At 44.9% G+C, this 25363-nt stretch overlaps 3 protein-coding genes across 5 annotated transcripts; 2 read left to right on the plus strand and 1 right to left on the minus strand.

Annotated features, from left to right (window-relative positions):
* The first annotated feature begins 3 nt into the window (after positions 1 to 3).
* cax1 (cation/H+ exchanger protein 1) lies at positions 4 to 10920 on the plus strand. 3 transcript variants are annotated; one of them, XM_056577994.1, is made up of 21 exons: positions 4 to 268; positions 840 to 1009; positions 2783 to 3004; positions 3493 to 3629; positions 4058 to 4172; positions 4607 to 4723; positions 4829 to 4890; positions 5136 to 5327; positions 5660 to 5845; positions 6014 to 6113; positions 6616 to 6757; positions 7097 to 7280; positions 7488 to 7587; positions 7960 to 8078; positions 8303 to 8340; positions 8628 to 8851; positions 9026 to 9159; positions 9509 to 9603; positions 10051 to 10129; positions 10222 to 10330; positions 10587 to 10893. In XM_056577994.1, exons 1-21 carry the CDS (start codon positions 75 to 77, stop codon positions 10658 to 10660), a joined length of 2793 nt encoding a protein of 930 aa, XP_056433969.1. In that variant the 5' UTR covers positions 4 to 74; the 3' UTR covers positions 10661 to 10893. The 3 variants fall into 3 exon arrangements, with proteins under 3 accessions (XP_056433969.1, XP_056433970.1, XP_056433971.1); XM_056577995.1 differs by having other exon boundaries at positions 9029 to 9159; XM_056577996.1 differs by lacking the exon at positions 4 to 268 and having other exon boundaries at positions 768 to 1009; positions 10587 to 10920.
* A 71-nt stretch (positions 10921 to 10991) lies between these two features.
* Positions 10992 to 18715, minus strand: klhdc10 (kelch domain containing 10). The gene is made up of 9 exons (XM_056577999.1): positions 18431 to 18715; positions 16753 to 16974; positions 16215 to 16369; positions 15716 to 15864; positions 15386 to 15470; positions 14200 to 14266; positions 13763 to 13810; positions 13301 to 13440; positions 10992 to 12827 (listed from the first exon to the last, which is right to left on the minus strand). Exons 1-9 carry the CDS (start codon positions 18519 to 18521, stop codon positions 12618 to 12620), a joined length of 1167 nt encoding a protein of 388 aa, XP_056433974.1. The 5' UTR covers positions 18522 to 18715; the 3' UTR covers positions 10992 to 12617.
* An 842-nt stretch (positions 18716 to 19557) lies between these two features.
* Positions 19558 to 25060, plus strand: zc3hc1 (zinc finger, C3HC-type containing 1). The gene is made up of 10 exons (XM_056578251.1): positions 19558 to 19786; positions 20350 to 20448; positions 20649 to 20800; positions 20895 to 20978; positions 21160 to 21287; positions 21654 to 21793; positions 21884 to 22163; positions 23255 to 23443; positions 23701 to 23913; positions 24169 to 25060. The coding sequence occupies exons 1-10, from the start codon at positions 19653 to 19655 to the stop codon at positions 24238 to 24240; spliced, it is 1491 nt and encodes a 496-aa protein (XP_056434226.1). The 5' UTR covers positions 19558 to 19652; the 3' UTR covers positions 24241 to 25060.
* The last annotated feature ends 303 nt before the right edge of the window (positions 25061 to 25363 follow it).

Consider the following 25363-nt stretch of genomic DNA (forward strand, 5'->3'; position numbering starts at 1 on the left):
TAGTTAATTTGACACTCAAGTTCTCTAACTTCTTGATGGTTAATATCCAATGGTTGGTTCATTATGACTGACAGATGTGTATATTGATCACCAGTAGCCCACTAGGTGCTACTGGAGATACTGAAGAGGGATTCCAGGTCTCTCTTAGGCTCCATCCCATGGTTTACAGCCTACTGATAAACTGGCAACAACACTGGGCTGGAGATTTACAAGTGGACTGGGAAGGGTTTGACTGCCACATGGTGGAAGATGGTTTTATTATTGTGCAGTAAGTACAACTTGTTTTAGTAAGGACCCGCTCCCTATGCAGATATAAAGGGCTCATTCAAAGGTTATGAAAAATCATGAGATTCTATGTGATATTGTTTTTTATCACATAGACCTTTAACAGACCTTTGACATATGCTTAAGTATAAAAATTAAATAAATTAAAATGAAGAAAAAACATCATTCTCAATTCACAATAACTATGACTAAACCTAAAAACCATGTCGTTGGTAACGGGCATATATGATTCTGTGGTGGTGACACGGCCTATGTATTTGCCTGCTATAAATTGTAGGAAATAAAAAGAATAACCATTGCAAATTAAAGATTGAACTCGGTGTTAGTTCGCCCTTTACTTTTGGGGGTAGAACACGATAAGGAACAACAGAAATCCATAATTGACTAACTTATTATTACTTTTTCTTTTATTCTTTTTGAAAGACGGCCTACAGATGAAGATAAAATATTTTATTCAATAAACTAACACTAAGCAATTGATCATGAAGAGCTCATTAGAGGAATCGATTAAAACGCATCCATTCATGAACCCATCGTTTTGGTGAACCGTGCAGCTCCAGTAGAACAGCACGCGCTCTGTACGACGGACCGACATGGTGGGACAGAGAGGGACTACAGCAAACACAACCACAACCTCCGACCAAAAACATGTCCCAAAACACTGCGCTACTGCTGCCAAATGATGTAGAAACTCTAAGGAGGAGGTCTGCAGCCAACAGCCCAGGTAAGGTCCAACAGTCGGTACTGTCAGCGTTTATAGTTGTTGCGTTTACCTGTAGCATAAAGTTTAACACGCGTAGGCCTACTTGTGCGTTCAACTTCAAACATGGAGTCCTATGGACTTTTTGGAAGGGTACGTTTATAGTTCGATTTTTTCTTTTTAATACAATTATAAGACGAACTTTTAACTTTATAATTTGACATTGTTTTTTTCAAATTTGGCCTCAAATTATTATAGTATTGATTGATTGTATCACCTGCGTCTCTACGTCACACCAGCCCATGCCATTATGATCGTGTTAGCGATGTTTCTAATCGGTCCTTCAAACATTGTGTGTTTCCTAATGCGTTACTTTGACACCCATGTATGAACATTAGTTTTTTTTGTGATTTGGGCGTTTTCTACACTGACCTTGTGTGTGGTGTTAATTGAGTGTTCTCTTTATGAAGTGCATTTTGAGTTGCATAGGCCTACTTGAAGGATCTCCCTTAAAATGTCGATGCTTGTTTAGAGTTCATCATCGCTGTTTAAACTTGAGGGGCCTTATACTAATAGGCACCTGATTTCATGTCTTAAATCTCAATAAAATTGCCTGTTATTATTTATTTTTTAGCCCAGCACTGATCGAGTTTTGTAAAATTCCAATGTCATTTTTTGACCCATGCATAATTAAATTGGTTATGGGATTTGTAGTAGACTCCGTGATGAAAAACGTAGCATCGTGCATGACTGTCAGGAGTTTTTGGTTCGTCACAGACCGGCCTGGCGTCAAATTACTTCATAATAAATCGAGAAACGCACCTCTGAACACTGATCCTGGTCTATTCATTAGTTTCTGATGAGATTTCAAGTTTATTGTCATTTTTAGAATCATAGAATGAGTAGTAGTCATTCATTTCAGGCATCTAGAGTAATGTCAATACAAATACAAAAAAACAGAATGGACATCTTTTAATGACAAAGCGTTTTTATAACACATTTTTATATGTTTGGAGTTGTTTTAACGTTATTGCATATTTTGAACTTGAAATAAAGTTTTTAAGTCGCATTATTTATTCTCCAGGAACTAATTATCATTATTGCCGGTCACAAACCTTGATAAAATCCTGACGTTGTGTGTGTGCAAAAGATGGATAGCAGTAGTTGATGTCAACATTACTTGATTTTATATTTTCATTAAAAAGAAAGTATGTGAAGAATAATATTCACATTCTAATCCTGAACCACTGTTATCATTCTGACATTTTTGTGGAAATTACAGCATCAATTCTTACAAGGAAAAGAGATCAGGAAACCGCAGAATAAACCTTAAGACCTATGTTTAGAACTTTGTATGCACTTACTGTGTGTTGTATGTCCTGGCACTTAAAGATAGAACCTGGCATTGTGTAGCGTCTTATCTTAGCTATCTTTTGTTGCATACGTGAATGAACATCTTTACTGTACCGACAGCGATTTATTGTTATTTCTCTTTCTTCTGTCAAATGTACTTATTGTAAGACGTTTTGGATAATGGCGTCTGCTAAATGGCCTAAATATAATAGTAACTTAAAGTAATACAAAAGCAGAGCTGGTCTGCAGAACACCTGCTTGTAAAGCTTCAGCAAAGTGTTTATCGTCTTGTGCTGTGATTCCTCCCATGAACTCCATGCCAAGGCTGTTATCAAACAATTCCTTGCCCTTGAAAATGATTATGTTCCTGCTAAGGGTATTGTCAATATCTCCCACAACAGCCAAGTCTGACATCACCCATCCATTATGCCCCCGACTATTCAGACTGCCGTGACAACCCTGAGCAGCAGCAGCAGCAGCAGCAGCAGCAGCAGCAGCAGCAGCAGCAGCTGCATCCTCAGCATCCCTGGCTGCCACGGCAACCTTCTCCAAGCGAAAGACCATCAGTCGGCCCCAACGTCCCAGAGCTTGGCGAAATGTCCTCTCAGGATCCTTCTCAGTTCCTTGGACTCTTTACGCCCAAATGTTACCTGGCCGTCCACAGAGGTGAGGAGCCCTTTCTGGGTAGCTGTTCGCCTCTAGACCAGTGGTTCTCAATTTGAGGGGTCGGGACCCTGAAGTGGGTCCCAGCAGGGGAAGATGGAGGCTCACAGCATGCAGAAGAGCGAAATGTGTTTGTCCAATACATTTTTATAATTTTTATTATAAAAATTGTGCAATTGTATTTTCCATAGAAAATGGGATTGCTACTGCTAGTGAACAGTGATTGACAGGTGAAATGGTTTCCGCAAACCAATCAGGGTAAATTGGTCAGTAATAAGCCGGGTATGGTCTAACATCTAAATGGTCTCATACAGAGATGCAGGCATGCGGTCAACTAGAACCAATATTCTCACATAGCATTTCTGATAACTAGTGACGGATGGCAATGACATTCCTTACAAACGACCCTCTCAAATGATAGCCATGAAGACTCGCCTGCAGCACCCGCTGACGTGGCTCTAACCCAACCTCTGTCTGTGTGACCCACACAGGGGGCCAGTTTGGCACGCCGGCCTGCTCCACCTCCACGCAGTGCAGTGACGACTGCTGGCGCGACGCCGACACCGCCAAGGCCACCATCCGGGCTGAGAACGAGCTGGAGGCCAACAGAGTGGCCAACAACTACAAGGTGAAGCATCGTCTCCAAAAGAACCCCGCCCCTGCCCCATACTCCTTCATAAAATGTCTCATAGGGGCACGAGGGAGCGGTTTTCTCCCACTTTTTATACCTCCCTCCCTCCCAGCATGACTTTGAATGTGCAACATGTAAAAGTATTATTATGAATTGTTCAGTGATGTTAATCCTTATTTCAAACTCAAATGTGTATAAAAATACTGTTTTGATCTACGCCCCAATGGTTTCGTGGGCCAAAAAGACTTGGTGTCACAAAACATTTTCTATTGAAATGTAAAACCTAGGTCTAATGTGAGGTGATGACACTACTTCCTTTGTCTCTTTCTCACTGTGTGTGTGTGTGTGTGTGTGTGTGTGTGTGTGTGTGTGTGTGTGTGTGTGTGTGTGCGTGTGCGTGTGCGTGTGTGTGTGTGTGCGCGCAGTTTGGCTTCAGGAAGTGGAAGAGCCATGTGACGGAGAGGCCCCTGGAGGACCGATCCGTTGAGGTCCGGGAGCTGTACTCCGAGCTCAACGTCGTCAAGCCAAACGCCGGCAGAGGTCTCGCATGTCTTCTTCTGTCTTTTTCCTATCTTTTCGCACCCATCCAAACATCCTCTCCCCCTCTATTTGATCAACTAAGGCGCGCACACACTTAAATCGTCCATCATACCACACAAAACGCATTGATCCAACCTGCATGAGTTCCAGTTATTGTTATTAACATGCGCTCTATTAATAACCCTTAACCTTTCTACTGCAGTTTTTTTTATACTCCATACAAAAGCAGAACTGGAACGTTTCTCAGGAATAAAACGTCTCCATTCATGACTCCATCCATCCAGGGATTGATTTGTGAATGGAAACTAGAAAGCCACTAGAGGTCGCTAAAGGAAAGACGTTTACAGTGCAGGTTTAAATAAAGGTTTTACTTTATTTAAAGTGTTCCATTCCTCCTAGTCTATTCTGTTCATCCCTGTTTTCCTTTATTTCAGGCTATGCGGTCACTTGTGGAAACGTGTTCTACGTCGTCATGTTTGGCTGGTGGATCTCGTTGAGCTACTTCTTGTTGTGTCCCATCATGTATCTCACTATATGTGGCGCCCCCTACGGTCTGTGATTCTATGTCTGTGTGTCAATAACATGTCTGATTCATGTGTCTGGTAGATCCTCTCTTGGAGGCGGTTGGAGACGTTGACGAATTATTTACTTTTCAGGGAGATTATGTTGGAAGCTGACCTGCTTCTTCATGTGGCCGTTTGGAAAGTCAATAGAGAAGGTAGAGTAACCTTTTTCATTGTCCTCGGGTTCATCTAATAAAGAGGGTCGGCAAAAGCAGGTTTCTACTGCTAACGAGTCCCAGAGGGACATGCAACACATGTGGGCTTGTTTATGCCAATAGACGACATGGGTGGATCCGTGGCGCCTAATTAGAATGAATTCCCCCTTACTCCTGTACCCTAAAAGGTGTACTCTAGTGTTCATCATATAGGGAACAATTGGAACACGGCCCTATGCTTGCAGGTCGGTGACGGCGGGACGCAGGGCCGGCCAAAGGTTCCCCACTGTGAGGCTATCCCTGAGGAAGGGGACGAGGAGGGCGGGGACCCCGACCGGGTCGCGGAGGAGGACGCCCCCCTGTGTGTGTCGTCCCCTCTGGCCGTGGTCATCCCTGTCCCAAGCCCCCCGGAGGACCGGCCCCCACCCCGGCTTTGGGTGAGGGAGGGGGGGTTGTGTGCAGTTGTACAAGATTTAAGGTTAAATTCAAAACGATATCGGCGATCAATTGGCCCTTTTCAAACTCTGAATTAATAATTCATGTTAAATTAACACTACTATTGACAAAATGAAAATGGTTAATTTTGACGACGTTTTTCATTGATTTTTGTAAATTACCAATATGTAAAATGCTATTTAAAGAACTTTGTAAATGTGAGCCTCAGAAGTCGAGGCTCGCAAGATTTCGGCTGACTGTGTTTTTGAGCAGATCGGGTGAAACGGATGGTGATGGATTTCTCTCTCACACTCACTCTCACTTAAATCCACAGTGTCGCTTCAGCACCTACGTGTGGCTGGTCGTGGCCTTCCCACCCCTAGCTGTGGTCCACTGCCTGGCCTGCTGCGTCTCCTGGCTGCTGGTGTTCACCATCCCCGTGGCCAAGATGAACGCCCGGACCCTCACCACGGTCCTGCTGCTGCCGCCGGAGAACGTCCAGATCCAGACGCGAGAAAAGGTACGGGGCTCAGTGCACCTGGTGGCCATGTTTGTTACCCCGCTTCCTGGGTTTGGGGGACGGTGGGCCTGATTTACCAAAAATAATAATTGACAATTCCAGGGTTGATTTATATAGAATTTAGCTGGTTGAGAATTTGATTGCAAGAATTTTTTTTTTTTTTCACAGACCTATATTTCTGATACCAAGGTGGTCCTGTGTTGCTATCAAGCCGTGAACTGGTATTATTATAAATATACTTTCCAGGGCATCAACATCTTTGCTCTCAGTATCCTTTTGTGCGGCAGGACCAAAGCTACTATATGCTTCTTTGCATCATTTTAATGAGGTGTCCAGGCCTGCTTCTCAATGGTCTTGAAGAAATGCCTAAATAGGAAATGCTTTGGTTAAGATTCAAGTGCTTTAATTACGGTGTACTTTGTTAGAAATGCTGTTGCCATCTGTCAGCTTTTAGTGAATGAAATGCTCTAAGAGAATATATATCTATCTCCTTTCTTATGTGTTTGCATTTATAGGAGATGATTAATTTTAGACCGCTCCCAGCTCATTTCTGACCCATCAGAGGATCTTTTCCCTGATTTGGTTCGGACAATCAACAATCAATCAGATTCGGACACAAAGCCTCGTTATAGCTTGACGACAGGTGGGTGAATGAACAAAAGGTCCAATCAGGGAGGGTCCCGGCTGTTTTAAGGAGTACATGGTGATCCGCCTGGTTCCAGTCTGTTCACTACCTCGGCGCAGCGGTCCTTAAGTGGTCGCCCCTGCAGACATCCTCCCGCTGGTGCTGTCCACGCTGGTCCTGGGCTACGTGGACCGCAGCCACCGCATCACCAGCATGGGGGCCAAGTTCCTCACCTCCATCGTCTCCATCATACCGCTCTCCTACTACATCGGCATGGGCATCGCCAGGTAACGGCCCACAGCTCGGCCCGACGGCTGACCGAGGATGACCACAAGATATGCATACGGGATCATTGATGGATCAACTAGTGCAATTTTCTTTTAAATTGGGACAAATGCAGAAAGTGTTTATATTTATATTTGATGATAAAAGATGATACAACTATAACGTGATTTCGTTTTTTTTTGTCATTGTACAATTTGGTGTGTGTGTGTGTGTGTGTGTGTGTGTGTGTGTGTGTGTGTGTGTGTGTGTGTGTGTGTGTGTGTGTGTGTGTGTGTGTGTGTGTGTGTGTGTGTGTGTGTGTGTGTGTGTGTGTGTGTGTGTGTGTGTGTGTTGCTCCACAGCATATCTGCCCAGAGCAACTTTGCGGTGGGCGCGGTGGTGAACGCCACGTTCGGCTCCATCACGGAGATCACCTTCTACATCACGGCCCTGCTCCAGGGGTACCACGCCCGGACCAAGTGCTTCGAGGAGCTGGTGAAGTCTGCCCTCACCGGGACCCTGCTGGGGTGTATTCTCTTCATACCCGTGAGTCGACCATCCTGTGGTCCCCCCCCCCCCCCCCCCCCCGTTCGACGGGCACATTCTTCCCTGTGTGAAACGGACGTGGTTCGTGACGTGATATGTATCGTCAGGGTGCGGCCGTGTGATTTGAAAGATTCCCTCCACAAACCGGGGGAAGATTGTAAACTGTGTGTGTGTGTGTGTGTGTGTGCGTGTGTCCCCTCCACACAGGGTATCTGTATGGTGATCGGGGGCATCAAGCACAGGGAGCAGCGGTTCAACAGTCGCTCGGCCGGGGTGAGCTCTGCACTGTTGTTCATATCAGTAGGAGGTACGTACACACGCACAGCAGGTCCTTTGCAGGAGGAGGGAGCATCGATTCTCATTCAAGACCGATTTTATTCAATAACTTGTTTTGGTAACACTTTACATTGCTGTGTACTCGTAACAGTGGAGTTAAACGTGTAAAAGACAATAGTACGGCATGTAAAATCTCAACCCAAGTGCTGAACTTGCTCCCTCAGTCCCTATTGTTAACCTTATCCACTGTGTAGTTGGATGCTGTTCCATACTGTGAAGTGTATGCTGTTGTATAGAGTGACATTGCTTATTACACAGTAACCCGACACTCGTGTAGAGTAACACTAAACCCAAGTGGGATCCGAGCCTCACCCCTTCAGGTCCTGTGTCGGTGCCCTTGTAGGTGTGTTCGCCCCCACCCTCTTCACCAAGGCCTTCGGGAGTCTGGTGTGTGAAGGCTGCACCAATGTCCCGGGCAACGGCAGCGCGCCCTTCATCTGCAAGGACTGCTACTATGACTTTGTACGCTCCCTTTGGTTTTGCTGTTCTTTTCCATAAAACCAAAAGCCGCGGCCAGCTAGTGTGCAGAACCAAGATGGAACCAAGATGGGCCGCTAGTTGAATGAGGCCAAAGTTCTTGCTATATTGGAATGCTTTTGTTGGATGTAAGGAGGCTTTGATATGTGAAGCGAATAGATCAACTTCAGAGTGATCATTTATGCATTTTGTTCTTTGTTTATTACCAGAGCCAGTCGAACCAGCAATGGATCCTTACCCACACAGAGTGAGCATTTCTGCCGAATCATTTTGTCCAGGCATCATTTGGCGAAACCTTATCAAAAGTTGATTAACCTAAAGATTTTGTCCAAAGTAAAGACTAAAATGAGCTTTTCTTTATCTGACGAGCAGAAAAGTATTCATATTTATAACGATGTATGAATTTCTGAAGCATTAAGCAGCAAATATATGTCATTTGTTCTTGATCAATCATCGACTATTTGGATATGATTACTTATTTTCTGTGAGTCAGCCCTAATGCTAATACTCTTTAAATGTCTTGTTTCCCGCAAGGCCTCTGGTGTACACCATCGCCGTGCTGCTGCCCGTCGCATACCTCATCGGCCTCATCTTCACTCTGAAGACCCACAAACACATCTACGACATCCACGTCAGCGAGGGGCCCGGCGGACAGCGGGGCCCCGGGGCCCAGGGTCAATACCCCCATGGAGGGGAGGGGCCGGAGGTCACCACCTGCATCAACGCCGACTTCATCACCACCAGCTTCAGCACGAAAGGTAAATGTGTGACTGTTTTTAAATGAATGAAAATCTCTTGTTTGTTATTGTTTTGATCTTTGTGTGTGTGTGTGTGTGTGTGTGTGTGTGTGTGTGTGTGTGTGTGTGTGTGTGTGTGTGTGTGTGTGTGTGTGTGTGTGTGTGTGTGTGTGTGTGTGTGTGTTCGTTCTCCAGTAGGCCCCCATGTACTCCACTGGTCTCGATGGAGGGCCTTAGTGGTTCTGATCATCGCCACGCTACTCATGGCTGCCTGCGCTGACCTCACCACACAGAACATCCATCCTATATTGTCCTACAACATATCCCAGGTACGTTGTTGCCACACGCCCAAACTGGGCTGAAGCCCTCTAGTTGGCCGGTCGGTTACTGTAATAATGAAGAACATCGGTTGGATTGATTATTTTGTGTGTGCATGTAAACAGACTAGTATTCATTAGCTTGTACCTTGACATGTCAAGGTACAAGCTAATGAAAAATTAACTCAAATGAATATATCAAGTTAGACTAAATTAACCTTTTTAATTGATGAGTCAGACAGCCTGGGGGAATCCTAGACAGGTTCAAGGTAGCCAAATGTCCAAAGTGGCCGTTGAAGCGAGCTTCCTTTATGAGACCATGTTGGGTGGTGATGTGAGCCCGTCTCCTCTCCCCTTGCAGTACTTCATCGGGGTCACGGTGCTGGCCATGGTGCCGGAGCTCCCAGAGATCGTCAACGGCATCCAGTTTGCCCTGCAGAACAACATCAGCCTCAGGTACACCTCCCCAAGGAGCTGTCTGCTCACGGGACCACCTTCAACTATTTAAAGGGGTGGAATTATGCCACCAAGTGTGACTGTGATTACACATTACAAGCCGTTTGAAAATCTGCCTTTCCCTGTGTTTTAGTGACATCACAAGTGGGAGTGTCCGCCTAGATGTATGATGGCTAGGCTATCCATTATACAGCTTCTTAAATGGCTTGTTATGGCTCATCACAATCATACCTTGTGGCATAATATCACCGCCTTTAACCTTCCTGTTCAGTTTACCAAACTATTACAAAATAACACTGCTTTTACTTATTATGAATGGGCATAGAGTACGTCAGTTTCTAGTTTTGTGCGTTTTTGCTGTCGCTGTGTGTGGACAATGAATTGAATGCATCAGATGATGTCTCTGGTGCTCCACTACAAACGTGTGTGTTTACTTTTTCTCCCCAGCCTTGAGGTGGGCAGCTGCATCGCGGTGCAGGTCTGCATGATTCAGATCCCGCTGCTCATCCTCTTCAACTCCTTCTACGTAGGTCTTCACCTCTTCCAGCGGCAACCTTTGCCCCGTTGTTTGTTCCCTTGGTTCGCTGACCTGTACTGCGTGTCTCCCCCCCCACCTAGGACGTGGGCTTTGTGCTGGTGTTCAGTGACATCCATCTCTGGGCCAGCATCTTCAGTGTCATTCTGGTCAACTACATTTTTATGGACGGAAAAAGTGATTACTTCCAGGGTATGTTTTGCATTACATTTTGACTTGGTATATATTTTTTGCAGATGAGGGAAGGTAGTTACCATGGAGGCCAGCAGTCAACTGACAGGCTCACTAGGACACACGCCAAAGAAATGGCATTTAAAGGCTGTGAGATGACTAATCAAATGTTCAGTCTGCATTAAGTCAGCTAGTGTTTAAGAACAAAATGGCGATGAGGTGACTAAAACAGTTTGTCTAACCTTGTGCCCCTTTCCTGTACTGCGTGGGCCTCCAGGTACGGCCCTACTGATGGTGTACTTCATCCTACTGGCCCTCTACTTCTTCGCTCCTTCACCTCGTTCTTGTTGATCTGCTTTGTTTATGAATCAGACTGTGTACGGTTCTGTAAGTTTTTGTTGTTGGATTTTAAGACTTCTTTCTTCCAAAATATCTTGTGTTCTTATGCCTGGCGTCTGTAAATCTGAACTTTTAAAAAGTTAAAAGTACGGTAAAAGAATGAGTAAATCAAAATGTGAAATATCAAGTGGTGATATTGTAATAAATGCATTCATTTCCTAAGTTGGCATCTAACTTTGTAAAAATGTACATTATATTCATCTTATTTGTATCACTCTGAATAGGTTGATTAGTGTACTGGTTTCTGAACTATTCCTTAAATGTCTGAAAGTGACCACTGGGAACAACGAAACAAACCCTCACACTGAAACGACTCGCGATTCAAGTTACTGACAGTACATCTTTATTGATTCAAAGCACAACATTTATATATACACACACACGTCAACATCTTTTGGGCACCCTTTAAAATGAAGTCCCAAAATAAAAATCCTGGGGAGGTTTTGTCTGAAACATACAGAAGGGTACACCATGCAGCTAGTCGCCAGTTGCCAGAAAAGGATAAAATAAAATAAACCATGAAGGCAAAACCATGCATTGCTGGGAGCTGTGACGCAGCATACCGGCCCAACCGGAGATGCAGCTTAAACCTCGTCTAGTTAATAAAACCACGCTGCTCGTACGCGGTTCTATTTTTGGCATACGTTTCTCGTGAATCGCTTGTACTCTGATGGCACTCTGCATAAGCCTGTTGATCCTGAAACACTGGTTTTGGAGATGATATGGTCTACCGGACCTGACGTCCACAAGACCAGGCCTACAATTATCTTTTGCAGTTTGCTGTTCAATTATTACTTGTGATGGAAGTATGGTTAAATGCCGTTTGGGATTTATGAAGACTCCTCTCCACTTTAAACATGCTTCCTCAACAGATGAGTTGTCAAGATAAAAAGATGTAGGAAAGGCACTGCATTAAATAAATGAAAGGGAATTATTTTAAAATCATCTTTTAGAAAAGTTTTTTTTTGCGAAGCAGAGCTGAATGAACATTTATCAGAATTAGTTTATTGGAATAAAAGCATTTTTTTTAAGAGCACCAAATTCACAGTGATGTATGGTTAAGTGAAAAAAAGTGACCCAGAAATGCTGGACTGGTCAGAACAAGTGAGTCTCTCTGGCACACCTTTAACAGAACAAGTAGGTTAGGCCTACGCTGTATAAAGTCCTATTCACCTCAAACTTTTGAATTGACGCCCTTATTAAGACTAACAATGCACATTCATAGTAGGGCCCCCTGTTTAAACAGAAGAATCCATGGCAACATGTATGCAAAACAAAAGTGCAGGAAAGGAAACAATAGTTGATAGGTAGATCACGTACACGAACAAAATCCTTATTTTTTTCTCTTTAAATAAATACATCATGCAGCTGTCCATTTGAAACGGTTTCCTTAATAATTTAAAGTAAAAAGTTAAATGAGGGGCTGGTTAAAAATACAGATGAGAGAGATGGACTGTGCTGCAACGCGTCACTTTGTAGGGTAGTGTGCACGGGACGTAATATGGTGTCATTCCATGTTGATGCAAAGGAATCTCAAGGAATATTGAATATTTCTATGTGTGTGTGTGTGTGTGTGTGGGGGGGGGGCTGTGTGTATAGCTGAATTATTCCATAAAACATTCCCTGTTATTTGCCGTCCCCCAATCGGTTAAGTGCAAAACTAAAAAAAAAAAAAAAATCGAAAAGGCATCCCAAGCCACTGGGTTTTTTTGGTTTTCAAGGCGGGGCGGCTACGCTAGGCAGGGGGAAAGGAGAGACCCCCCTCCAGCCTCACGATAAGACTTCCATAAAACGATTCCTGTGATCTGCCAGTGTCTCTTACATCCATCCATCCATCCCTCCCTTCCTTCGAACCCTTCCCTTTCCCGCTCCGAATGTCCTGTTGTGGGGTGGGGGGGGTAGGGATGGTTCATTTCAAGCGTTCGATGAGCTCCTGTGTGAGGCCCAGGTTGAGCAGCTCGATGGTGGGCAGCGTGGCCAGCACCGGGAAGGCCTTGAGCAGCCGCTCCCAGCACAGCTCCATCAGGCTGGGCACGGCCAGCCAGATCTTGAACAGGGAGCCCGTGCGCTTGTTCTCGTGGATGTTCACCACCCCGCCGTGGATGTACATGCAGCCCGCCTGGCCAGGGGGAGAGAGGGAGAGAACGTCAGCCGACGGCACAGTGGAAGGTTTCTGTACTGAGGGAGGCATAATACATATGGGGAACGTATGTGGGAAAATCGATTTGTATACAATAATTTGAGGACTACTGCTTGACTATTTTTTTTTTCCGCAATGTGCACGCAAATACACCGAACGAGTAGCTTGTAGGGATCTGGTAACTTGTGGTAGCGAATGTGAAATGGATCACATTGTCGAGACTTGAGAGCGAGTTAACATTCATTAATTATTTCAGTGGCCGACTTGGTCCTCTATTGTTCCCCTTTTGACCTTAAACATAACTAAATCTTCTGGCTGTGGCCCATCCTTCCCGCTATTCTGAGTCGAATCGCCAGACAAATACCAAAATACGATTAAGACCAGAACCTCTCAGTTAATTTCTCATTTCCAGATATGAACACGCTAACTGTTTACGATTGTGTAGTACGGACCGGGGTGACGGCAGCGCAGTGAAAGTATGCCGGCTCTGGCATCATGGCCGGCAGCTTGCTCCACTGAAACGACTGCAGGTTAATCTTCCAGAGGTCGGAGAGAATCACCTCCCCGTTGTATCCGCCACAGATGTACACATCTGCGAAAAAAGAGCACCGCGAAGCTCAGGGATTAAGCTGTATTTGTACAGACAACCCCTGTATTTATATGGGGCAAATATACCGCATCCTGTTCAGACCGCACACACACACACACACACACACACACACACACACACACACACACACACACACACACACACACACACACACACACACACACACACACACACACACACACACACACACACACACACACACACACACACACTAATAATTTGGAAAGAAGGTAAGGGCGATCATTCCTGAGAAAGGAAACAAGGCAACGATAATTAGGGTTGAATGAATAAAAATGGTTCTCACCGTTTCGGATCTGCACGCAGCTGTGACACCTCCTGGGGGCAGGGTAGCCTGTTGGAGGACCACAGACGAGGTCAGTTGGATTAGGACACATGGGGGCTTTCACACTACGGTTATCGTAGGGCCAAGAAAGTGTTTGCATAATGTTATTTTTAAGTGGATGACGAACAAATTGAGACTTGGGCTTGCCGGCCCTGCCTCAGTCTCTAGGCCAATCACAGCATACCAAACAATGTTTGACAGATTATTTAGATGTTTGTAGCCTGGGGCTTGAGAACATAAGTGTGAATGCTTCGTCCAAGGCCAGCAAAAATCTATGTTAACATAGGTTAAGAACGTCGTGGGCTAACTTCAGCCTGGGGTTGAGCAGTGTATGGTGTAAAATCCCCAGTATAGGAGCAGGACCAGGCTTTAGCGTGGAGGTTTCACATGACGCAGACCTATTTTGTCGTGGGGTTTCGTTGAGATCTCCTCCCACGAGTTTGTCTCCAGATTGTACGCATGTACCTGAGAAGTAGAAGGGAACAGGTACTTCAAAATAAAGCCATGGTGTTGTCCTAATCCCCCCGTGTGACGGCATAATACACAGCAAAGTGGCACAATAAACCCTTAAACACCACCACAAATAAAGGTTTTGCGAGGGGAGATTAAGTCAATGAGTTTGTGTACAGCTAACAAACCAATGTAAACAGCCATACAACCCCATTATACCACTTTTCCCTTCGCAAATACTCCTGAAGCACATTTTTACATCTCCTTCACAAAACACGTGGACATTTTCACACCGAGTTATACACTCGTGTCAACACCGGTGTTACCGAGTATAAACTGTATCAACTATGAAACTAGGTCAACCGCCATCTTCTCCGTCAACACTCCTCTCACTCAGTGACAGCGTCTGGCAGCGCGCCAATTCTCGGTGACAGCGTCTTATAACGTTCTATATATAAAATCACGGCCCAAAGCTCTGTGCGCCTCCGGGTGGCCGTAGCGCGGGAAGCTCTCGTAGGGATTTGGCTTCGCGGGCTTGTTTACCGGCGTTGCTAAGGTTACCGGTCTTGTGTGTTCCAACGGTTTATTACGTATCTAATAAATCGCTGTCTAATCAAATACTTCATTCACTGCCTCTTCCGTGTTCATTACAATATTATGAATAGACTGTGTCGGGTTCTCCGACGTCTCTCCCTCTTCCACAGGTAAAGACATGCGGGTCTTTTGGTGTGAACGCATGGCAGCGTGCCTTAGATCTCTCAGCCGCAAACTGTCATGATTAGAATGTTCGGTGAGTGGCTATGATCTTCCGCACAGAGCAGAACTGTGGCCTATTATACACATTTTTATTTACTCGATTATAATTATATTATTCCGTGCAGCAACTGAAACGTCCTCGCAGTAACTGAAAAAAACTCAGTAATCGGTGTTGGCAAATCATGCATGTGGTGTTGTTGGCCAATAGGCAGCAATGTTTTGGCAGTGTTTGCCCCATTCGATTAGGCAGTACCCTGCGGTTAAAGAAACCGAATACGGCTGTTGGATTTTGATGGCAAACCCCCCGCCATTTTCAACGACATTATGGCTGGGCTTTCACTGTGCAAAGCTTTACGTCCAGCTCAGAGTTCAACGCACCTTGTCCAGAGGATACGAGGTCCAGGATGTCCCGCCGCCCAGGATGTATATCCTATGTCCGTCGTGTGCTATCTCATGCCTGTACCTGAGACACAAACATGCAAAAAAATGTTTTAAAGTCTATCACAAAATCCACATTTGCCTGCCGTTTCTCTTCCTCTCGCATTCTTTCCCTCTGTTGAACAGGCCAAAATAGTGGAATGATACTCAATGTTCATTGCCCCCCCGCCACTCGCTCTCTCTCTTCGCCACTCACCAGCGACTTGTTATTCTTCATTCAGTATAAATGCATCGTTATCTGGGATTTGATAGAACGGAGAACCAACCTACCGCTCCTCGGGCAGGTCGTGGGGGGGGTTATTGGGCTTCAGATGGGTCCACTCCCTGGTGGTCAGGTCCAGCCTGTGCAAGTCTGTGCTATAAATGTAGCCCGTAGTCCCCCCGAACACGTACAGGTGGCCGTTTATAATGGCCATCGCCTGCGGGGAGAACACAGATTATTATCATGCCTCACCCGAATTAAATGTCACTCCTAATGAAATGAAATCGAAAGTGCCCTGGCAAAACAAACTGAAGCCTTTTTAATTTGAGTAAAGACTGGTTGAGAGGCTACTGGCACGCTTGGCTGTTTGGTCACATTGGGGAATACCTCTCTGTATGCGTGTTAGGAAATGGGTTTCCGTATTCGTGCAAAGCCTTGGATTTGTTTTCATGTCAATGGTGCAACTTCTGTTTTTTGTATAGGAAACCGCTTTGTCACAACACAATGTCACGAAAGCATGTCAGCATACACAGTGTCCACAGAGCCAGTTCCAAACAGGTACCGTACCTGTCCGTAGATTCTGTTTGGCTTCTTCCCCCGGCAGTTCAGCAGAGACCAGCGCTTATACTTGACGTTGCAGACGTGCACGTCGTTCCCGTTGTTCTCCCCGAACGGGATGCCCGTGCCTCCGAAAACCAGCAGGTTGTTACCGTGCAAAACAGCTGAGGTGACATGATAACAAAAAACATATATTACTACCCTCCTTTAGAAATATATGGCATTGATCCAAAGCACTTAACTGTATCCAGAGGAGGTCAATTCAAAGTACAGATGAAAATAGAAGAATTGTTGAGGAAAGCCTTATCGGGCATTTATATTCCATAAAGGATTTTCAATGGTCAGAGGAACGGTTCACGTCACTCCCTGTGGAGCACATATGACAGAGAGCAGAGGCACTGCTGATGGCGACTCATCATTGTCAGGGCAGCCCTGATGTAAGGACTCCTCCCAGTCCACATCCACCGGCAAAAACATGAACACATAACACAACGCGTCACAGGGCTGCTGCTGCGCCCTCCAACGGCCTCGCAGCCAGGCTACTCACCGGACATGGAGGCCAGCTCGGTGGGCATGTAGCCCTCCGTACGGATCTGCTGCCAGGACCCCGTGGCGAAGTGGTACCGCCACAGCTCCCGGAACAGCGGGTAGTCCTCGTTGTCCGGGCCGCCCGACTCCTCGTAGTCCGGGTTGTAGCCGCCGAACACGTACAGGTTGGTGTTGTCCGCCACGCAGCGGTGGCCGCTCCGGGCGGGCGGCGTGCGCTGCCCTGGAGGGCAATATGGAAGGTCAGTAGGCGAGGGGACAACCGAGTAAATAGAGAGATGGTACGCACTACGTTAGCAGGAAATAAGGGGACGACAGAGGTGTTTTGGGGTATGGGATTACGCAGCTTGCCCACTGCATCCGTCCGTCAACGGACGACGGAAGGCGTGTCTGACGGATAGGGGAGCGGTATTTGCCGACGGAGCCATGATCTGATTGGCCGACGGATCCGTTACAGCCGGAAAAGTAAAAATGTTCTCAACTTCTGGACGCAAGAGACGTAGCCGACGGAACGGACGGACCCACAATGCATTTCGGGATCGCCCCTCTTGCAAAGTCAATGAGATCCGTCAACAGATGGATGCAGTTGGCAAGGAGTGTTTAGTATGAACATGGATTATTAAGTAGGAAGGAGTTATGCTACCTTGTAGTCGTTGCCAAGAGGTACCTGGGTAGGCCTGACCTGTTCATAGTTTACATGACGGTTGAAGGCATCCGGATTAGAGGACAAGAAACCACTTGGTGGGTATCATGGCCCACTTAAAATGTCTTGTCTTAATAACAAGCAATGGTTCTTGGACATATCAGGGTTCACAGTACACTGTGGACCCTGTATAATTTGAAAGAGTCAGAAGTCAGCAAGTCACTGTGGAGTTTCCTTATACTTCCACTCACGTTGCAGTATTTAACTTGGACTGGATAAGAGAACTTCAAAGACAAAGTTGTTTTCGCTATGCTAGGTAAGATACTATTACAGCACTGACCTGTTAGAATCATTAATTAAATAAAAGGTGTTCCAGAAAAAGAAATAGCCACTTTTGAAAAGTAGTCCTTATTTATACTGAAAGATGCTGGTATGACCTCAGTTAATAATTAAGAACGATGTGGATTCCCAACTTTAAACTGACAATTTGTCTACCAAATGTCACACGGCTTAATACTCCTCTCAATCGTTGACGCGTAAACAGCCATGCTATTAACAACACGACTGCATACTTTCGATTTCAAGAATAAGTTATTAAAAAATGACGGAGCAGCTGGATGAACCAAAAAAATGACCACCGTAAATGAGTCGATCCAGAGACCGAAAGGTCCGACTCATTAACGGTGGTCAATATTTGCTTCATCCAGTTATCAATGGTCGAGCTGAGAGGAGCATCGCAATTTAAATTGATCATAAATATGTATGAAATTTCCTATTTTATCTTCATTAGCCAGACTCATAGTAAAGATCATAACAGGATCGGAGTGTCAATATCGCAAAGGTATGTTGATTTAAGTCATTTGTGTACCCAAGTGGTAAAACAAGACATTTTAAACAGTCATAGTGTTGAGCGTGACCCATATGTGAATCGGAGAGCGCATATATCTCAGAATGATGTTAATAACATGTCATTTGTTTGCTGGAGCTGCTGTGGTAACGTTAGCCGCTAGCACGTCGTGCTAGTGTCGGTACAGACCTGCTAGCGACAGACACAGCGGCGGCCTCCCGGACACTTTCTCGAATTTATTCAGCTGCTCCGGACTTCGAGCTCCTTCAGCGTCCGACATGGTCTCCCCGTTACAATCCAGTCCAGGGAAAAGTCTAAAATGCAGTCAAAACTCTTTAAAGTGCTGGTAAAACATTATCAGTCAATATACATCCCCGGTCGTCAGGCCATGGAGGGTTTCACCCTGCCGTCAGAATCGTCCAATCAGAGGCCGTGTTACTAGTTTCTATACCTCGTCAGACACTGGGCCTGTGTGTCCTTTTGCGCGTGAGCGTATGTGTGTGTAAGGGGGTGTGTCAGCGCGCGCACAGTGTGAGTGGTCTGAGTCACATGGTGAATCAATCCACAACAATTCATTCTTCAACATCATGCAGCACAACCTGGCTGCATCATACATCATGCATCCATCGTATATGATCTTGTGAAAATAAATCCGCTCTTGTTTTTCTATAATTAACGACATAATTGCCTGAAATAAAACATTTTATGGAATTAAATGCAGCCGTTATTTTTTTCTAAATAACGAGTTTATTATCTCAGTAAAATATTCTGTTCAGTTTTCTTAACAAACGAGATACATCAAAATCATATGCATAATCTTATATATCCGTGAAGCATGCCATATAAGATCCTGGAAAAACGCCACATGTCAAGCAGATCGGAACGGGCTTTCTGTCTGAATGACCACCAAAGTTCTGGGGAAGATTTTCTCAAGTGAATGCATGAAGCTTACGTAGCAATGAGCCCAGGAAAGTAGACCATAACTGAGCCTCTTGGAGCACAGCAAACTACGTCGAAATAACCGATCAAGGGTTTCTATAAGTTATTTGTGTAACACACGAGTTATAAGTAAGCCCAGAAAGTCAAAACATAACACAAACCAGCTATTAACAATATTACGGCTGGACTTGGCTTAATTTTTTTGTTTCATAACATTATTTGAATATTCAACTAAAGTATTCCATTCATAAACAAGGTGTCAAGCAAATTCGTATCTAACAAATAAATTGTTGTTGTTCAGTCGGTATATTTAAAATATTTTCGCGTGTTTTTGACACAGACTTTCTGAATGTATTAATGAGGTTGGGACATCGTGTTCCCGTCTGCTGGACACGTTGAGTCGAAGGGGGAACCCGAGACAACAGTTCACAGCTCACTTTTCCCGGGGAAGAGTTAGAAGTTAGCACGAATCATGGCGACCATCAGCAGTCGTGGTGTTCGACTTGGAAACTCAAACCAAGGAATGTCTTCATTTACTTCTCCGGAGAAAGTGCGAGAGCTTCTCAGTGGAGGCGTTTCTTCCACGGACCAGACATCTATCAATAGGTATCAAATCGAATGGGATCTCTGAAAGAATAGGACGCATAAGTTGGTGTTAGCTAGTTAGCCTGCCTACTGCTAAGCAAGCAGCCCGCATCAGTGCAAGTGAAGATGGAATTTTCAGAGATCCATGGAGGCTGAATGCCCCTGTTCCAGTGTGGTCTGCATGGTTGTTAATCAACGTTAGCAACATTGTATTCGTTTAGGACGAGCTGTGTTCGTTATGCTGTCAGTTCGGGGGACATGCAGAGAACAATTATAAACTTGATTCAAATGAATGCACATGTACTCCTGCGTTTTATAATTATATAATGTATTTATCTTTGATCGACGTTGCAGATCGGATGATGACTAAAACAGATCAATAATGCTTTTGGAGGAATGTATTAAAAAATGCTCTGAGTTAAAAATCACTACGCATGTGTAGTCAGATCCTTTCATTGATTAAAAAAACATCTACAACTTTAAAAAACACTAGCTAATCAAACACGCATTGAGGAATGCTGTAAAGAATGTATAAAGGATTGAATGTAGATCTGAGACGTTTGCTGTGTTTATATTAATTTCAGCATACAAGGGAGCTTGACATTTGTGGAACCCAGCACAACTCCGGCAACTTGTGTGGCAACCAACGAGGCTGCCTTTCTCTCCCGAGTGGAGTCCTTCTCCATATCCTTTATTTGGCATTTTCCTTTGCTGATTTTCTGAGATTAAGAAATGTACAAGGAGGACCTCTCATGGCCAAATGTTTGGTTGATTGAGGGGTTTCTCAGCATTAACATTTAATATGATTCACTCAACCGAATCATCATCATAATGTTTCTCATGTGTTGTCCAAACTAAATAAAAGGTTTCCTTAGCTTGTGTACTGTTTGCGATGGGCAGGTAAACCACGGATCCTCTCCCCTCTAAAGTGTGCGCAATATGGCTGGATCAACGTAGGCTGTGATATGCTTAAATGCTCCAGCTGCCAGGCCTTTCTATGTGCATCTCTATCACCGACTTTGGATTTGGAAAAATGTGAGTAAAACACTATGGCTAAACATGACTAATATAGCCTACTTAGAGATTAGTGTTTGAGATGCACTGTCTAATCATTTTTTTCCAATCTAAGATGAATCCCGCATTGTAGAAATCTCCAGACAGTTGCAGTCACAGCATGAAAAGTTCTGCCCTTGGCCCGACTTCCCAAGCCCTGGTAGGAGCCAGACCTAAAAGAGTATTGCTCAGGAGACGAGCGATTTATGTTGTAATTAATTGAAACAAAAAGTTATTGATTTTCTTTTTTTTGATCAGGTTGAGCTCTGTAGTTTTAAATTTGCTGTGTGTTTTTTGAAGGTGGTTGGCCCGCTGCATGTTTAGGTTTCCTTTCGTTTCAGAGCGGTTCTGGCTGGTCCCGGCGTCGGAGCCTACAGCGTTGCTTAGTTCCTTCTTGGCCCGCTTCCAGAGTGCCTGTCTCCTGGAGCAGCAGCTGCCGGCCATGAAACCAGAGCACCTAAAATCAATGGTGAGCAAGGCTTGCTCACCATGTCTACTAAGCTTGTGTTGATAAAAAGAAAGGATATCTTTGTAAATATTGGAAGAAAAAAATAACATTTTCATAGAGATGCACGCATATTGCTGACCAATAATTAGTGTTATGAGCGACACCTATGACTATCCTACGCTGTGAAAAAGATCTGTTAAGAAAGCAAATCACTGACGAGTGCTTCAAAGATCAAACCTTTTTGTCAATCTTTTTAACAAAAGTCCAGACGGCAACATTTGATCACAACACACATTTGAAGCACTACCCTGTTTGTATTCGAGCGTGATTAATCCCCTTTAACTCCCTGTGTTGGCCATGTTTTAAATGTGGTATGTTTTCTTGCAGTCTCTGACCGAGGATGTGATCAGCATTCTACTGCAGCTTATTGAGGGAGAGCAAAAGAAGCGGGGTCTGGCTCACTCGACCGACGCCCTGGCGATCCAGGTGGCTGCCTGTATTGTTTCTCTCTGTGGCTGGGCTGCTAGGTGAGTACATTTTGGCAGTAGTGACCCTTTTCCCTTTTAGATTCAGATTCCAGGTTAGATTCCAACCACCTATCTCTTGACCCCCCCCAGCCCAGCTCTGAAAGCCATGAGTCTGCCCATCCTCACCTGCTCCTTCTGCATGCGCAAAGTGGGCTTGTGGAACTTTCACCAGATGGAGGGAACAGTGACCGAGGACGAGGCGTTTTACAGCAGCCCCAGCCCAACCCCAACCCCTACCCATGCACCGGGCCAACTGTTGGGTGCGGCAGTAGCTCAGGAGGGCCAGGGGGACCAGTCTGTCACCTCCTCCCCCGCCAGCACGCCAAGGCGCATGGGGCTAAGGAGCCAGGACACCTCGCGCTCAGATCAGGTAACGGGCGACTGTTGGATGTTTCTATGCTTTAGGGCGAAGTTTCTGTGGTACGAGCTAAACAGGAGAGAGGAGTTTACGAGGAACTCCCATTCATGTGATTCATGTGTGTGAGTGTCCTTTTGTTTTGTATGCGCGTATTCTCCCCACACACTCGCAAATAGAGTTGGGTATCGTTTGGGTTTATCCGATCCCGGTGCCTACGCGGTACTTTTCAAACGGTTTCGGTGCTAAAACGGTTCTCGAACCGGTACTTAAAAAAACGAAACCGCACACACTTGCATATTATGAGTTTCACATTAAGCAGAAAGTCAGCGGACACTGAGTTGAATGGCAACGGTGTTTGCTAGCCTACTTGATATGCAAGATTTACGGTTGGCATTAAATTACCCGACTTACCCAAAGAGGAAAGGCTGCTGTGAGTGCTGTGACTGATAAATATCTTTTTAAAAAATAAAAATAATTACAAATAATTACTCGCTGAAAGCAGGCAGGCACGCAGCTATACTGTTCGTGTTTACACTTGCGTGCATGGCGCAACATTACTGCCAAAGTCAAATTAGGTAATATAACGCCGGTAAGCAAGGCAAACACAGGAGACGCCAACATTGTTTTCAACCGCTTGGTACCGCGCCAAAGTATTTGAAGCGAATAATCGACACTTGTTTTTGATTTGTTTATTCGGTTTTGAACAGATAGTTTTGGATGCATGCATCGGCTTTAAGTTTGTTTGTTATTTTGAAATTACATTTGCTCGCAGCATGCACGCACGTTCATTCATTCACGCACGCATGCACCCACTACAATGCACTGATGCCTGCCAATATGCTGTGGCTGGATGGGTGAAGGACGCTAAAGTGAGGCACTTGGCCACCAATAATCTTTATCTGATAATGGCAACGTTAAGTACTATATATTTGTGACTTCTTGTGAACAGTTTGTGGTGGGTTACTATCATTGATCGTTGAAATCAGTCATCAAATCATAGACGATAATTTCGCCGGGGACGCTTGGGACCCCGGCGAAATTATCCCTACTCCCAGGTGAATCGTTTGACGACCATCTGGTGTTTCTGGTGGATTGTACGACAGGTTGAGAGCCCCCTGTCCGCCACACTGCTGCGATCCCGCAGCAAGGACTCCCCAGGCCCCAACGAGGAGCCACAGTGTCCCTTACCCAAGGGCAAGAGGCATGCGTCCGGTCGTGGGCGAGGATCTGAAGGCGCCGCCAGTCCCGTGAACACTCCAAAACGCGTCCGGCTCTCCTCAGCCGGTGGCCCTGTAAGTGGCAGTGCCATAAATGTTGTGTTCACGTTCAACAATGGAACCATGGCAGAATGACAAGCCTCTATGTGTTGAAGGTGCTGTCGATTTTAATTTGTATTGTGTTTTATGGCCTATATGATAATGGGTGTGTGGACATTGTGGTTCAGTTCCCATCGGCGTCAGACCCGAGGCTCTGTTAAAATTAGGATTTTCTTCTTCCTCTTTGCACGGAGGAATATGCTTTCAACCGTTTGTCTGAATGCTCTTTTCAGGATGGGCCTCTACAGAAGAATGTATTTGACCCACTGGCCCAACACAGAGACTGGTGCCCCTGGGTCAACGTGGTGAAGGAGGACACTAATCGAGGAGCCATCCCGCTGCTACAGGAAGACTCTGTGCTACATCAGCAGGGCTGGAAGGCCGCGCTCGACCTCCTCGTACCAATGAAGAAGAACTCCAACCCCTCAAAGGGCAGTCCCGCACAGGCAAGTGTAGGACTTTGTAATTCGAAATGATGTGACAATATGCTTCGAACTAGAATGCTCTCTATCCATAAAGCATGCCATAATACTCTGTTTTTGGTATTGACATAGGAGTGGAAAGGGGACACGTGTAAATGAACAACATTCTATCTCCTCCCAAATTCTGATTTTGTTGGATATGATACGTTGGCATAAAGGGCTGTATCTTTTTGTGTTGTTTCTTGAGATCTAACCATTTGTCACGTCTTTGTGTTCCAGTGTCCTCAAGACAAGTCTAAAAGGGTGTTCGCTATATTCCGTCAGTGGCAAGTATCCACACCATCTCAGTAACGCCATGTCACCTTTATACATGTTCCAACACTCTTTTGCCCTTTTCCACTTTGAGGTACAGAGTTTGTAGAGACTGAGGGGAGTGCTCCCTCACTCGATTAAGTGTCATAAGGCCAACTGAAGGGGGGTGGGGGGACCTAGTCAAGGGTTGGCTGGAGCAGACTCGGTTGGAGGGTTTTGTCGAAAGGATTATGTTTTCTGTGAACTTAGTGAAGTGTCTTATTGTAGTGCATGGATGACAAGAGGGATGTGAAAAGACTATGTTGCACGATAATACGAGAGCGCATCTGATAATACTTGGAACGGGCTCCAGTTTTCATGTCATGGAATCTATCCTTTACCTCGCAATGACTCCTGCTCTGGTACATCCATCACGAGATGTATCCCATTCTGGATTTCTATGAAATGCTGAAAAAAAAGGCATCCATACTTGTGACCAAGTCATCCTTTGGCTTCACACTGGATTTAAAAAATATGTTTACCTTCGATAAACCTCTTGAGCTCTTAAGGGTTATCGTGAACATACATTGTGTGGATTTCTTTGTTGTCTGTAGCCTGTTAACTTTACAGCTAATGATAAGACTAGTGATCCTTTTTTTAATTCTTGCATAAATGTTTTAGCCAGGTTGAACAAATTATGTGCCAGAATAACCTAAACATACTTGAAGGTTTTACTTTCATTGTGTGTAATGCTATTGGGTCCTTCTGTAATTTCCTCTCATTGCGAATGCAGTCTTTTTTCTTCTTTTTTTGTTTAACTATGCATGTACTTTCACCAGATTTTCAAGGGTTTTAATAAAATGCATTCGTACAATTTTGAAATATGTCTCTTTACCTTTCTGCTGCAATATCTCCAATTTCCAAATGGACACCTTTTATAAAACAAAGTGAGAGCAAAATATGTAATCTGTATGAAATGTTTCACTGCACTGAACTTAGTCCTTCTTTACAATACTAGTATTTTACTAGTATAAAAAAAAGGACAACTCTTGCTAAATGTCATTCAAACTGGATCATCCCATTGTGCTAATCTTTGTATTTGGTTAATACATGTTGCCCTACATGTTTGGCTGACAATTAAAGGGTTGTAAGATCATTTTAAACACCTTGTCAACATCTGGTG

This window comes from Gadus chalcogrammus, chromosome 19, assembly GCF_026213295.1.
Source record: "Gadus chalcogrammus isolate NIFS_2021 chromosome 19, NIFS_Gcha_1.0, whole genome shotgun sequence".
Taxonomy (NCBI): Eukaryota; Metazoa; Chordata; class Actinopteri; order Gadiformes; family Gadidae; genus Gadus; species Gadus chalcogrammus.